This window comes from Miniopterus schreibersii (assembly GCF_964146895.1).
Source record: "Miniopterus schreibersii genome assembly, chromosome: X".
Lineage (NCBI taxonomy): Eukaryota > Metazoa > Chordata > Mammalia > Chiroptera > Miniopteridae > Miniopterus > Miniopterus schreibersii.
The window spans coordinates 80488983-80502553 of NC_138104.1; the positions used below are offsets into that span (position 1 = coordinate 80488983).

Here is a 13571-nt window from a genome sequence, read left to right on the forward strand (position 1 = left end):
CCCTCTACATGTATTAAACTCATTTAATCCTCACAACAGTGCTATGAGATAGGTACTTTTCATAAATGTGAAAACTGAGACACAGAGAGTTTCAGAAACTTACCTGGGCCCTTAAAGCTAGTAAGTGATAAAGCTGGGATTTGAACCCAGACAGGCTGGATATAGAAACTGTACTCTGAAACCACTATACGTACTGCCTCTCAGAAAAATGAGCAGATTTCCATAGCCATCTTTCAAAACTGTCTTCCATTGTAGATGTATCTGTTTTAGAGTTTACTTCATGAGCCAAACTTGTACCTGTTTCTGAAATATTGGCCTTCAGTATTTAGCTTAATTTTTAAAAATCACTTACATTGCTGCCTTTGGGTTTTATTATTATAAAAGTATATGTAATTTCATGTTTATAATTTCCTATAATTTCTTAGGTACACTTCATGTCGGTGATGAAATTCGAGAAATCAATGGCATCAGTGTGGCTAACCAAACAGTCGAACAGCTGCAAAAAATGCTTGTGAGTAGATGGAAGTTTCTTTTCTTTGTCTAAGGTTGACTCTCAGTTTCTTAGCTTTCTTTTTATTGCACAAATAAGGGGTATTCTTTTGCAATCAAGGTATTGCCGGTACCATCATGTGTGTGACTTGAACTTACACAACATTCATGAAAACTGACAACTGGGAAAATGTTTACATGCAACAGAGTTTTGGAACGGTTTTGCCTGTCTTTAGCAGTGCGGGCTTTCACGCTCTCCTTTCATCCTCTATCTTCTGTTTTTATATCGAACAGATGTTTAAGAAAACCTTTCCAGCTGTGCATAACTGTGAACTAGTTTCTTGCTGACCTCAACCCTGCTGACATCAGCAGTGTCAGAAACCTCTTGCCCGTTTAGCTGAGTCACAGCCAGCTCTATTGGATTTCTCTACAGCAGAGAGGGGAGGAAGGTTATAGAAGACCAGGCCATTTCTGACCATACATTTCCAAAACCTGTGTTCATATTAGGCTTTGGATTTTTAAAGGGGTGGGAGAGGGAGCACAAAGGCAAGCCGAGGGAAACGTTCTGGCCTCTGATCCCAGACCCTCTTCCCGCCGCAACAGAGCGGCCTCCCCTGTACGAATGTCTATTAAGTGCGACATAAGCGCACAGACTTCCCCATAGTCAAAACGAGGTCAAATTATGAAACACAGAGCAAAAATTTTATGAAGCGTACCATCACAACGTAGCCTACCAACTATCATTTTTGTGCATTTGCTTGTTCTGTTGTCCAGTTGAGCTTCGATTCCCTTTTGAAAGGCATGTCGCTCAGAGCTGCTGTATGCATGCCCACGAAGAGGTGACCGTGAGAGGCCTGCTGCAGGGACAGGGCAGTCGGCCTTGACCCTGCAGGCTTCTCCCAGGCAGGAGCAACTCAGCTGTTACTAGGAACAGGCCCTGCTTGGTAACTGAGTTTCGTTTTAGGCCCAGGTGCTCTCGGCTGGCTCACATTCATTGCCCCCAGACGTTTTCAGTGGCTTCTTACATGCTTGTCGCGCGGCGTCGGTTTGTTAAGAAAGCCGTCTTTTCTTCCTGCAGCGGGAAATGCGGGGGAGTATCACCTTCAAGATCGTGCCAAGTTACCGCACTCAGTCATCGTCCTGTGAGGTAATGGCTTTAGCCAAACCCCCTGCCTCCTCTGGGTTCTTAACTAACTGTCTGCTCATGGCTGAATGTTTTGGCTTTCCGGGAAATTGTTTCTGCCTGTGCTGTTGATCACTGCACACCAATTTTACAACAAAGATAACGGAACAGAGTAGGTCCCATCCACCTGCTCAGCCCTACTTCCATGGGGACCTCCTTAGCGCTTGAACTCTCTGCAGGCCGGAATGGAAGCAAGCTATAGGGAAGCCGCAGATCGTGACGTAAGCCTTGATAGAGAACAAGTCGTCTGGGGGGGGGGGGGGGATTGAAGATCAGAATTACAGTCATGTTTCCAGGAAGTACATTCACTTCCCTTGTTGAGAAATCGCACAGCTAGTTCTTCTTTCCAAGAATCCGAGAAGCAATCTATCTGCCGAGATAGAATCGCTCACATGATTGTAACAGGTCTCTAGATGGATGTGAAGCCTGTGAGGAGCTGATAAGTGACATTATTAGAGGGATATAGGCTTTTTGCAACCTTTTGTGAAATTGTTTAAACTGAGGATGTTAGGATTTTTAAACAAGTTTGCTAGAGTAATACAACCCCAGAGTTTCTTACGACGGGCTTAGTCTATAGAAATGGCCACTTTTTCAACCTGCATTATTCAGTTTTATGTTGGTTATTAAATGAGATTGGAAAAGAAATTTTTTTTTTTTATATTTGGAAATACAAACTGGCATGAATGGTATCATCCTTCGGTCATTGCACATTCAGCTGGAGTATTATTTTTGAAGCCTGTTCCTTCATGTGCATCTTCCAAGTATGTGTACATCAGTAGGAAGTGCACATTTCCTACACATAATTTTTAAGACTGACAGGTAACTTATTGGAACTCATCTAGAAAATTGAATCTGTACTGAGAAGTTGAAGGAAAAATTATAATGCTTCTTCCATTCTCTAGCAATGCTATAAATTTCACAAGAAGAATCAAAGGTTTCCTGTGTTTCTCTAAACCTTTTGAAGATATGCATAAGGATTTGTAGTTTTGTCAAGTGTATCTTTAGAGAGCCATGACAATTGGGGTTTCTGTTTATATCAGGTCTTGAGCTCCTCTTGGTGGCTTTTTATGGAACTTCAATTAATACTATGTTTTCAAAGAAAATGCATAACTATTTCTGCTCCAGGGTTTGTAGTTTTGAAATTTGTTACCTAGAACACTAGCCTTGCTGGGAAAGAGAGAATGTCACACATACATTTTATGTAAAGCATTTGAATATTCTAAAATCACAGATGGTCCTCAGACCATTCATCATTATTGAAGAAATTTAATAAACATAATGATTTTGGCCCCCTTTTCGCTAACTAAGCAGAAGGTACTATTAGTTTCATAACATAAGTTTCTCTTATGTTTTTTAAGTGGTTGAAATCGTTTTGGGGTGGGATCAGTATTAAGCATGTAAATTCTACACTCTCGAGTAAGAAGAGCCTCCCTCTTACCTTCTTTACCTCTGAATAGTAAGAAAAAGGATATCCTCTCCCAGCCCCACTCCCGACCTGTTTGACCTCCTGTGCTCTGGCAGAATTCAAGCCTGTGGCTGGACTTTTCCCGGCTAGGGCAGTACTTTGCAAAGGAAGGCTCTCTGGCTACCAGCATCAGCATCCCCCTGGCCCTTGATAAAAGAGGGGGCTCCTGCCCCTCACCCTGGTCTACTCACTGAAGTCTCTGGGGGTGGTACCTAGAGATCAGTCTGCTCACTGACATTTGAGAAGGTTCATCTAAGGGATCCCATTATTTAAAAGGCTAACGAGTTCCAGAAGTTTTCTTTAAATCTTCTGGGGTGAGGGTTGGAGGCATGTCTTTTGAGCAGGCTTGCACATTTCAAAGGTTTCAAAGAACTCTACTAAACAAAACGTTTTTAAACACTTACTTTTCTTCCTCTCCTTGGTCTTATCGTTAAAATTGACTTGGACAATAAGGGAATGGAGCCTGGAGAGGAGTTTGAGTCTGTCGAATAGTATAGAGAGTGCAGTTGAGGGTCTAGGGATGTGGCTCCTGGGATCTTTGCCAGAAGTGTAATATTTTCAGAGGCTCAAGATTATTGTTTTAATCAAACTGCTAAAGAATAAAGGTTTCTTCTCTAGTATATATCTGTTTTTTACCCTTATTTGTAATATTTGTCCTAGCAAGATCCCAAGGTGATTCCAACATGAGAAGTCTTTTTCAAAGTGAAGGTTAGTTTCACTTCAAATGGAGTCATTCAGTAATTTTTGACATTGAGGTACCAAAAAAATTACTAAATGCTTTTTAAACCTAATTTTTTTAAAAAATATATATCTTTATTGATTTCAGGGAGAGGAAGGCAGAGGGAGAGAGATAGAAACATCAATGATGAGAGAGTCATTGATCAGCTGCCTCCTGCACGCCCTGCTGGGGATCGAGCCCGCAACCCGGGCATCGAACCGCAATCTCCTGGATCCCAGGTCGATGCTCAACCACTGAGCCACGTCCAGCCGGACTTTAAACCTAATTTTTAATAAAAATTAAGCAGTTGGGATCTTCAGCATAATGATTTTATAGTAATATTTGTCATTTTACAGCACTAGACAGGATTTTAATATCAAGTCACTCTTCTGGGTCTCATTTAAAGAAAGCAAAGGTTAGAGAATGTTGGAGACAGGAAAGAAACGGCTGATGAATGACACTGTCATCACTTACCGTATATAAATCTTAAACTGCAAGGTTTTTTTCTTCTGTAAAATCATGCAACTAAGTCGGCATGGCACCTTTGCAGCTAAAACCTCAAAGGAAATGGTTGTCAGACTGTGGTTGTAACTGTTAATGTGAATATCTGTTTCTGTGCTGGTTTCTGTGTTAATGAACCTTGTGTCTTATTTCAGAGAGATTCCCCTTCCACTTCCAGACAGTCCCCAGCTAATGGTCATAGCAGCACTAACAATTCTGTTTCGGTAAGAACTCTAGCTTCACACGGCAAAGTGTGACGATTTTGTTGGTGCCACCTGCCATGAGTGTTCTAGTTACATGTGTTCAGTGGAAATATTGTCTTCTGCCGATATACGAGGCTACTACAGCTACAATGCAGTTTACTCCTGGAAAATCTCTTGCAACATTTTCTTCTCAATAAAAATCCCTTCCATTAGTTAAATTTGAAGAAACGTAGTTCAAGACTGCTTTGGTCACTCTCAGAATATTTCCATGTCACCTCACTAGTATTTATGACTTTGCTCGAACTTATGCAAAGGATACAAATGGAAATTCGTTGAAATTTCTAAATATTTTTTTAATCTGAGAAAGAGAAAGAAATGTACAGATTTTGCAGAGTAGGCATTTGGGTCTTCTTGGGCTTTGTAGTTGTCTATTCTGAGTGATATCAGCAACATGTCTTAGTTTCCGCTATCTAAGTTTACGAATTGGTGTGCCCTCTGTTTTTGTGGTACGTGCACATATTTTTGTGAATTATAAACCTTGCCTGGATATGAAAAGCAAAAGGAACTGGCTTCAAACTGCACTTAAACCACGCTGTTATCACATCTTTAACACAAAGTACTTTATGTTTTCACTTGAACTTGGAATTTTACTTTTTTTCAGAACTATCTATTTTGAAATAGAAAAAGAACTGGTTTTAGTTTATTTAAACAAATGAAAGCACTTACATGTGCAAGCATGCAATATTTGGGGGTAACAAAATCTTCTCTAAGTTGCTGGTATTGCTGTTAAAATTATTGCAAGTTCTAATAATGCAGCAGTATCACTTTTTTCTATTAATTTGCCCTTTAAAAATATATCAACTTTTTGCAAAAAATAATAAATTAAATAAAAATATATCAACTTTGTTATCAGGTAAAACTTTAAATAACTTACAGATCATCTCAAATGGAATGGTATCAGTAAGTGAAATGATGGAAGAAAATTCCTATTACTTTTATTTTCAACTTCAAATAGGCTATAAAGGAATTCATTATAACATTAACATTTAATACTTTTAAGATGGTGAAAATCCATATAGCCATCAAATTTTTCAAAATATAAATGGTTGCAGTGACTAAGTTGAAAAGGGCAATAGCTCTTTTTGGTTTGGGTTTTTTTTTAAATAGGGCTGTTTCACTTGCAGTGGCTTTTGTGTTGAAGATGCTGAGTTGTTTCTTAAGAACACATTTTCTCTCTGCTTAAACTTACCTGCTTTCTTCAGCTTGCTGCTAAATGGCCTGGGTCTGATTTTTTTTCTGATAATTCAACATTTCTGAGAAATGGAATAATGTATATTATCTCTTTACAACTTAAATCTAGCTCATTTTTTTAACCATATTGTAACAGAACACACAATTATCTTGTACTCTTGAAAAGTAAATGAAAATTTTTCTCCTGGGTTGGCTTTATTCTACAGGACTTGCCATCAACCACCCAACCAAAAGGACGACAGGTGAATAGATATCCTCTCTAGAAACTTCTCTAAACTGAGCTGCTAATAGCCGATCCTTTATTAACCCTTTCCATCCCATAATGTCTGCATTTTGGACCATAACATTTGAGCATTGAGAGCTTGTACCATTTCATTTTAACACATTAAACATGACTAATTCTCTATAAAGATTTTTCCCTCACATCCTTGTAGCTATGATGGTTATTGTAATTTCAACCTGATAATTGTGTCAGTGATTAATAATAATTCAGCCTTTTGAGGCTCTGGCTGGGGTGGAAAAAAATTTTAAAGGTTACAAAATTCTTAGAATTCTAAGAATAACTAGAATGTACATGTTAATGAACATTCTTAAGCAATAATTTTCTGAAATTTGAAGGCTTTTTCTAAATTTGCATTTGCATGTATATTTCTAAAAGCTGTTCACAATGAAAAATAAGGACATAAATGTCCTGGCTTCACGTCCTTGTGTGCCTCTCTTGGTCAAACATGAAACGTTAAGCACCGCCTAACACTGGCAAGTAAGCTTCGGTGTGCCAGCTCCTTCAGAGTATGGATTTTAGGTGCAAATGCAGAGACTTGTTAATTTTGTAGGCTGGATTTCTGAAAAGAAACTTAAATAGAATAATTACACAATAGTTCCAAAGCCTTCAGGTTGGTTTTACAGTGACTTGAACATTAGTATTCGAATTTAATTTCAAGAGATAGAATTTTTATGGGCTTTTCCTTGAAATGTGGTATTAAAAAATAATCAGATTTAGAGGTCAGATTTGCGTAAGTTAGCACTTGATGGAATTCGCCCAGTTTAGCATTAGGACTGCGTAAGTGATGCAGCATTATATGCCTAGCACCTTACTTTAAAGCATTTAGAAATCCAGTAATTCATAAAATGCCACATGATAACCCCTAATATGCTAGTCTGTTTCCTTTTATAATATTAATAATTACATTTACATATCCTAAAACTCAAAGCCTTGAACTCTGCTGACTTCAAGCATTCCGTTGGCAAAGCTAGGACTCACATTCATTTCTCTTTAAGAGTAAAATACAAATATAAAGCCTAAATGCTTCCTCAAAAATAAAACCATTTTTAAATGCCTTTTCAAGTTGTTTGAATTACATCCGAGTTTATCAGCAGTGTGTAGACACACTGCCAGTTGTCATGTAGGCATTTTACAGCAAGATACCAACACAGTGTTCTTGCTAGTTTTGTACCATGTGCTGCTTTACATCTAAAACCTACCCCGAGTGCTTGTGTTTATGGCTTAAAGGCTGCCACGTGATCATGACAACTAATCTGTAACTTCAGCTAAACATATGCAGATTTTAAAATGGTAAGCATACATCTCTAATAATTATAGGCCTATTCTGTCATAGTAAAAGCTGAAATTATGTCTTTAGTTTCAGTAAACAAGCATCTTAAGTGTTCCCTCCAAATGAAAACAGCAAAGATGTAAACCCGGACACGTCAAAAGTAGTACATTGTTTCTAGTGGTAGCACTTTTTTGTGTTATATTTCCATGCATCATTTTCGTTTTCACCATCTAGTGTCCTGTTTGTATTGTAAGTGTTGGTATGTGCTTATTTGGTTAGCACTGTTTTCTTTCCCATCACCATGGCATCCTTTCTTACAAACTCCTGTTTTATAGATCTATGTAAGAGCACAATTTGAATATGACCCAGCCAAGGATGACCTCATCCCCTGCAAGGAAGCTGGCATTCGATTCAGAGTTGGTGACATTATCCAGATTATTAGTAAGGATGATCACAATTGGTGGCAGGGTAAACTGGAAAACTCCAAAAATGGAACCGCAGGTCTCATTCCTTCTCCTGAACTTCAGGAATGGTATGTTTTTGTTGTTTTGCTTTGTTTTATAATAAGAACAAAACCCTGCCCGTTCGTTTTCAATTTTATACCATTGTTTTATAGTGTAAAATCTGTTTTATCTATTCCTTGCTCTACTAGCCAAACAAAATTCAAGTTAATCGTCTAAGAATTCTAAATCCTCAGCATCTAGTGACCTCCTGCTTATACAGTCAGATCTGTTTCACATAGCAGGAGAGGAGGGTCTAGAGAGAGGCTGGGTGGCTGGCCTTGGGTCCCTGTCACATCGTGGTCTCTTTGCAGAGCCCTCCCCTCCTATATGCTCTTTCAGTCCTGTTAGAATTGCATTTTGTAATTGCAATTGCATTTTGTAATTTTGTAATTGCTCCTTGCCCCTCCGCACGCTCTCACCACCCCTATTCCTCTTCACCACCAGCAGAAAAATCAAACGCCCCGATTCAGAGTCACTCGGGGTATTTGAAGGTAAAGCGTGTTTCACTGTTACAGGGAAACGGCGGTCAGGCGCTCTGTTCTTTACCATGCCGGCCTTTAGATTCGTGTCTGTTAGACAGCTTGAGCTTTGAAAGCAGGTTAAAGTCAGACTGTTTTTAGACACTAGTTTTAACTGAGAGGAGTCACAGATTACTATATATCTTGTCTATTCCTGCTATTATTGTTACAATTTGCTTCGCTGAACTATTTTTTGAATAATGTTGACGGTTTTACCTTTGTCGGTCCTTTGACAATCTACCAGAAATCTGATGCAAAAGTGATAATTTTATGTCTCAGTTTGGTTTCATGTGACAAAAAATAACCATTAGGCATTGTGCCAGTTCCTCCCACAATACTTGAACCTATAAAAGAAACAAAAGGCATTGAGCTCATAGATATTTATAACTCCTTTTTCACGTATTTTTCTCACTAATTAAAGGGATTTCTCAGTTAATCACTCTCATTTGATTGCCTCTTTCAGTTATCCCATGTTTTCTAAAAATATTCTCACATTTAGAATGTTAGAGCTGATAAGAACCTCAGATGCCATCACTTTACAGGAGGATTTGTAGGCCCAGGTAGAGGAAGTAGCAGCCTTCCACTTAGGATTGTCTTTCATTTTGATCTTCAAGAAACAGTTCAAGCATTAGCAGGAGGAGTCCTTTTGATGATGATGATGTTGTTATATTATTACCAATATTTATGTTTTAGAAAATATATTGTTGAATGTTACCATATACCATGAGCATTCACTGGAAATAATTATGTAGATTCTAGACCTCTTCTGCCTAGTCAGATCATTTGTATAAATCATGTTTCCTCAATACCTAGAACTCCAAATCCTCTGGAGCAATCCTGAGAGATGACAGTGGAGAAAGCAAGTTTGCTCCCTGTGATGGTAGACTAGGTTATTTGAGTCAGTTCTGCTGAAAAAAAGAAAAGTGCTGTAGAAAATACGCTTTTGAAAATTACCTTAAAAGCATTGAGTAGCTGAAAAGGTAGTGGGGAACTCAGTGACCAATTTTTCTATAAAAGCCATCAATCAAAGCAATAAAAATTAAAGTACCAAATTGGCCCATTTTGCCAGGAGGGCATTTCTCTTACTGAAAACTTCTCTGCCAGAGAACCAAGGTTAAGACCCAAGGCGCATATAAGTAAAGGAATCTGTTAGGAGACCCTTTCCCCATTGTTAGGTCTGCAGAAGGCTCTGCCCCAGGGTAAGAGAAGGCAGGAAAGCATGCCCTTACAGCCCATCAACACCAGGGGACCGCGGAGAAAGCTGCTTTGTCATGGAGCAAAGCAAAATACAACAGTAAAAGGAGAACAAAAAATTGTGGCCCTCCGTCCACCTTGAATAGATTTACAGCCAGGGACACGCAGCCTGGGACAGCCAGGGAGACTCCAACCATACACTTGATTTGAGGTTTCCCCTTTGCTAATAGTTCCAAGTATCTGTTAGAAACAAAAGGATAGCCTCACAAGAACGCATTTATCTTGGGCCTCATCTTAGAGCTCCTCCTAATCACCCACATAAACTTTTTCAAGGGCAGTGACCAGCAAGTGGAAATAACCAGGCACACAAAGAGTCCCAACTGAAATGACTATAGAAACAGACCCAAACTCAGTTCATATATTGGACAAAGTTTTTTAAACAACTGTCCTTTTTAGCAGGTTTTTAAAAATCAATAATAAGCTTGAAAAATATCTTCGGAGAACAGGAAAAATTTTTAATGGCATAGAAGATTTGAAAAAGAACCAAAAGAAACTTCCATGAAAAAAAAATATAGCAACAAAACTCAGTGGCCACACACCTATTAGAATGGCTTAAATTTTTTAAAGTTTTCATCAACGGGTAAATGGATAAACAAATGATGGCATATCCATACAATGGGATGCTATTAAGCTGTTTAAAAGAATGAACTATTGATTCACAAAACAATAGGGATGAAACTCAAAATCATTATCTGAGTTTCCAGTCAAAAAAGAGAACGAGCTGTGTGATTCCATTTACATGAAACTGCAGAAAATGCAAAACTAATCTATAGGCGCAGTGGTTGCCTGGAGTTCCAGAGGAAGGAGAGAGGGATTATAGAGCATAAGGAAATTCCTGGGGTGATGAAAATGTTTGTTATTTTGATTGTAGTGATGGTTTCCTGGGATATGTCAAAATTGATAAAATTGCACACTTTAAATATATCCAGTTCATTACCAAAAGAAAAAATAAAAATAAAACCATAACTCAATCAAGTTGCAAGAACTGTAGAGGGAGAAAGGGATTCTAACTGGGATCATGAGGAAGAGGCCCACTGGGCAGTATCGTATGTGCCTTCAGACCTGAGTAGGACTTTGTAGGTGCAGGAAGGCATTCCCGGCTGAGGGGAAAGAGCAGAGTCCCTTGTTGGAAAACTGAACTGGTCTCTAGAATCTCGGTAGACATGCAATATTAGCAAGAAGGATTTGAAACAATACTCTCAGCCAGGCCTGGAAGCTTTGTTCAAATAACGTTGCTACCGTCTGACATTTTTCACACACTATAGGTGAGAGATCCATTTTTTGTACCCAGATGTTTACCTTATTTATCCTTGTTAAATTTCATCTTGCTTGACAAGGCTCATCATTCTGTTCCTTTGATATGAGTCCCTGAATCTGTCATCCCTTTCCTTGCCTCAGCAATAACCCGTTAAACTTGTTTGAAATTTCCCCCCAGGTTGACCTAAACCCTAACACAGTTTCCCTCCACTTATTGAGCTGGAAAAAAAAAAAATAGCATTCATTTCCTGAGTGGCTGGTAAAAATCTATTTTATTGCCCTGTCACTATACCACATGTGGCCACACCACAAATTTTTACCGAGACCTTTTCGTTTTTATTTTTTAAGCTTAAAAACATTTATTATAAGATACTCTGTATACTATAACGTAAACTTCACAAGGTCAGGATTTTGTCTCTTTTAACCTGTCAAAAAATCCCTCAGTTCTGTTTATGTTTCCAAAGATTCTATGCCTCACAGAAGCTGAAGTTATGGCCAACAGCACATACTGGCTCGTACTGGAAGAATCCCCAAAGGAAAAGCTTCATCAGCCGCCTCTGTATTCCACTTAGATAATTTGTGGAGATTGACTTTGATGCTGTTGCTGAGAGCTCACAGTATTTCCCAAGAAATGTGTTTCTCCTAACCTAAAGTAAAGAAAGAAATAAAAATAAAGCCCTCAATTAACAACAAGACATGAAGGACGTTCTCTTCAAGAAAACAGGAGAACATTTCCCAGCTCATCTCATGATGCCAGCATCCCCTAATACCAAAATTCAGTAAAGGCAATTCAAGAAAAGAAAACTACAGACCAACATCCCTCGTGAACATAGATGTAAAAATTCTCAGCAAAATATTAGCAAACTGAATCCATCAATATATTAAAAGGATAATACATTTTTTAAAATATATCTTTATTGATTTCAGAGAGAGGAAGGGAGAGGGAGAGAGAGATAGAAACATCAATGATGAGAGAGTCGCTGATCGGCAGCCTCCTGCATGTCCCCGACTGGGGATCGAACCCGCAACCCAGGCATGTGCCCTGACCGGGAATCGAACCGCGATCTCCTGGATCGTAGGCCGACACTCAACTGCTGAGCCACACCCGGCCGGGCAGGATAATACATTTTTACCCAGTGGAGTTTGTACTGGGAATGCATGGATGGTTAACATTTGAAAACCAGTCAACCCAACCCTCCATATTAATGGACTAAAGAAGAAAATCCACCTATCAATAGATGCAAAAAAAGCATTTGATAACATTCAACACCCACTCGTGATTAAAACTCTCACAAATTGTGAATTGAAGGGAACTTCCTTAACCTGATTGAGAGTATCCACAATAAACCTACAACAAACATTACTGGAAAAGGGAAAAAATATTGCAAGTGATATGATTCTGTATGTAGAAATTCAAAGGAATCTATAGATAAATAATTAGACTTAATACGAGAGTTTAACAAGATGGCTGATATAAAGTCAATATACAAAAAACAATTATATTTCTATTTACCAGCAACAAACAGAAAGCAAAAATTTTAATATACCATATGTAACACCACCTGCAAAACCATAATACTATAAAGTATTCTTGCAAAAAATATAGAACTTAAATTTGATCAGGCCTCTTGATCTAATTACCTATTTGCAGGAAATGCAAAAGGCAGAGGGACTTACTCCACAGAGATGAAGTCAGAAAAATCTAGACTTGGAAACTACAGGACAGATAACCAGTTTCTGTAATAAATAACTTGCAAGAAGAAAAAGAAGAGAGGGAACCTATAGATTTAAAGGAAATTTAAGAATATTTAAGGAGGAAATAATACAAACTTTGATTTGTTTCAAAAGAATCTGGGGTGGGTAGGTTGTAAATAAAACAAAATAATCTATGAGTTAATAAGTGTTGAAGCTGGATTTTAGGTATTTAGGGTTCATTATTCTCTACTCTTGTGTATGTTTAAAATTTTCAATATTACAAAAATTTTTTAAATACCATTTATAAAACCCTTCTTTTAAATGCACAACCTAGGAACAAATCTAACAAAGATAATCAAGACATTTACAGGATAAATTATAAAATTTATTGAGACACTGAAGACCTAAATAGTCTGGCCGGGCGTGGCTCAGCGGTTGAGCGTCGACCTAGGATCCAGGAGATCGGGGTGCGATTCCCAGTCAGGGCACATGCCTGGGTTGTGGGCTTGATCAATGACTCTGTCATCATTGATGTTTCTATCTTTCTCCCTCTCCTTTCCTCTCCCTGAAATCAATAAAGATATATTTTTTTTAAAAAAAGACCTAAATAAGTGGAGAGACATGCTATATTCATGGACTAGAAGACTCATATTGTAAAGATGAGTCTATTCCTCTCCGATTGAATCATAGATTCAATGTAATTCCAACCAAAATCCCAAACATTTTGAAACTGATAGGCTAACTTTAAAGTTTTCATGGAAATTCACAATATCAGGAATAGCCAAGAAGAAGGGCGGTCTTACTCCACCTGATACCAAAACTTATAAAGCTATAGTGATTAAGTTAATAAGTTACGAGAATAGAGATGCTCCAATAGACCAATTAGAGAGAACCTCAAAATACTCTCATACATAAAGAGTCACTAGTGAGGAATGAATAAGCTTTTCTATAAGTCATGCTGGGAAATTGGGTATCCATGAG

The 13571-nt window shown here is 38.2% G+C and overlaps 1 protein-coding gene across 4 annotated transcripts in view; it reads left to right on the forward strand.

Moving 5' to 3' along the window:
• CASK (calcium/calmodulin dependent serine protein kinase) overlaps positions 1 to 13571 on the forward strand; it is a 370370-nt gene that overhangs the window by 331608 nt on the left and 25191 nt on the right. For 2 of the 4 annotated variants that reach the window (XM_081126670.1, XM_081126671.1), the window contains exons 16-20: positions 426 to 511; positions 1568 to 1636; positions 4512 to 4580; positions 6017 to 6052; positions 7699 to 7895. In XM_081126670.1, the coding sequence (XP_080982796.1) occupies positions 426 to 511; positions 1568 to 1636; positions 4512 to 4580; positions 6017 to 6052; positions 7699 to 7895 (457 nt within the window). The remainder of the gene's footprint in view (positions 1 to 425; positions 512 to 1567; positions 1637 to 4511; positions 4581 to 6016; positions 6053 to 7698; positions 7896 to 13571) is intronic. The other 2 variants (XM_081126672.1, XM_081126673.1) reach the window with 1 other exon arrangement.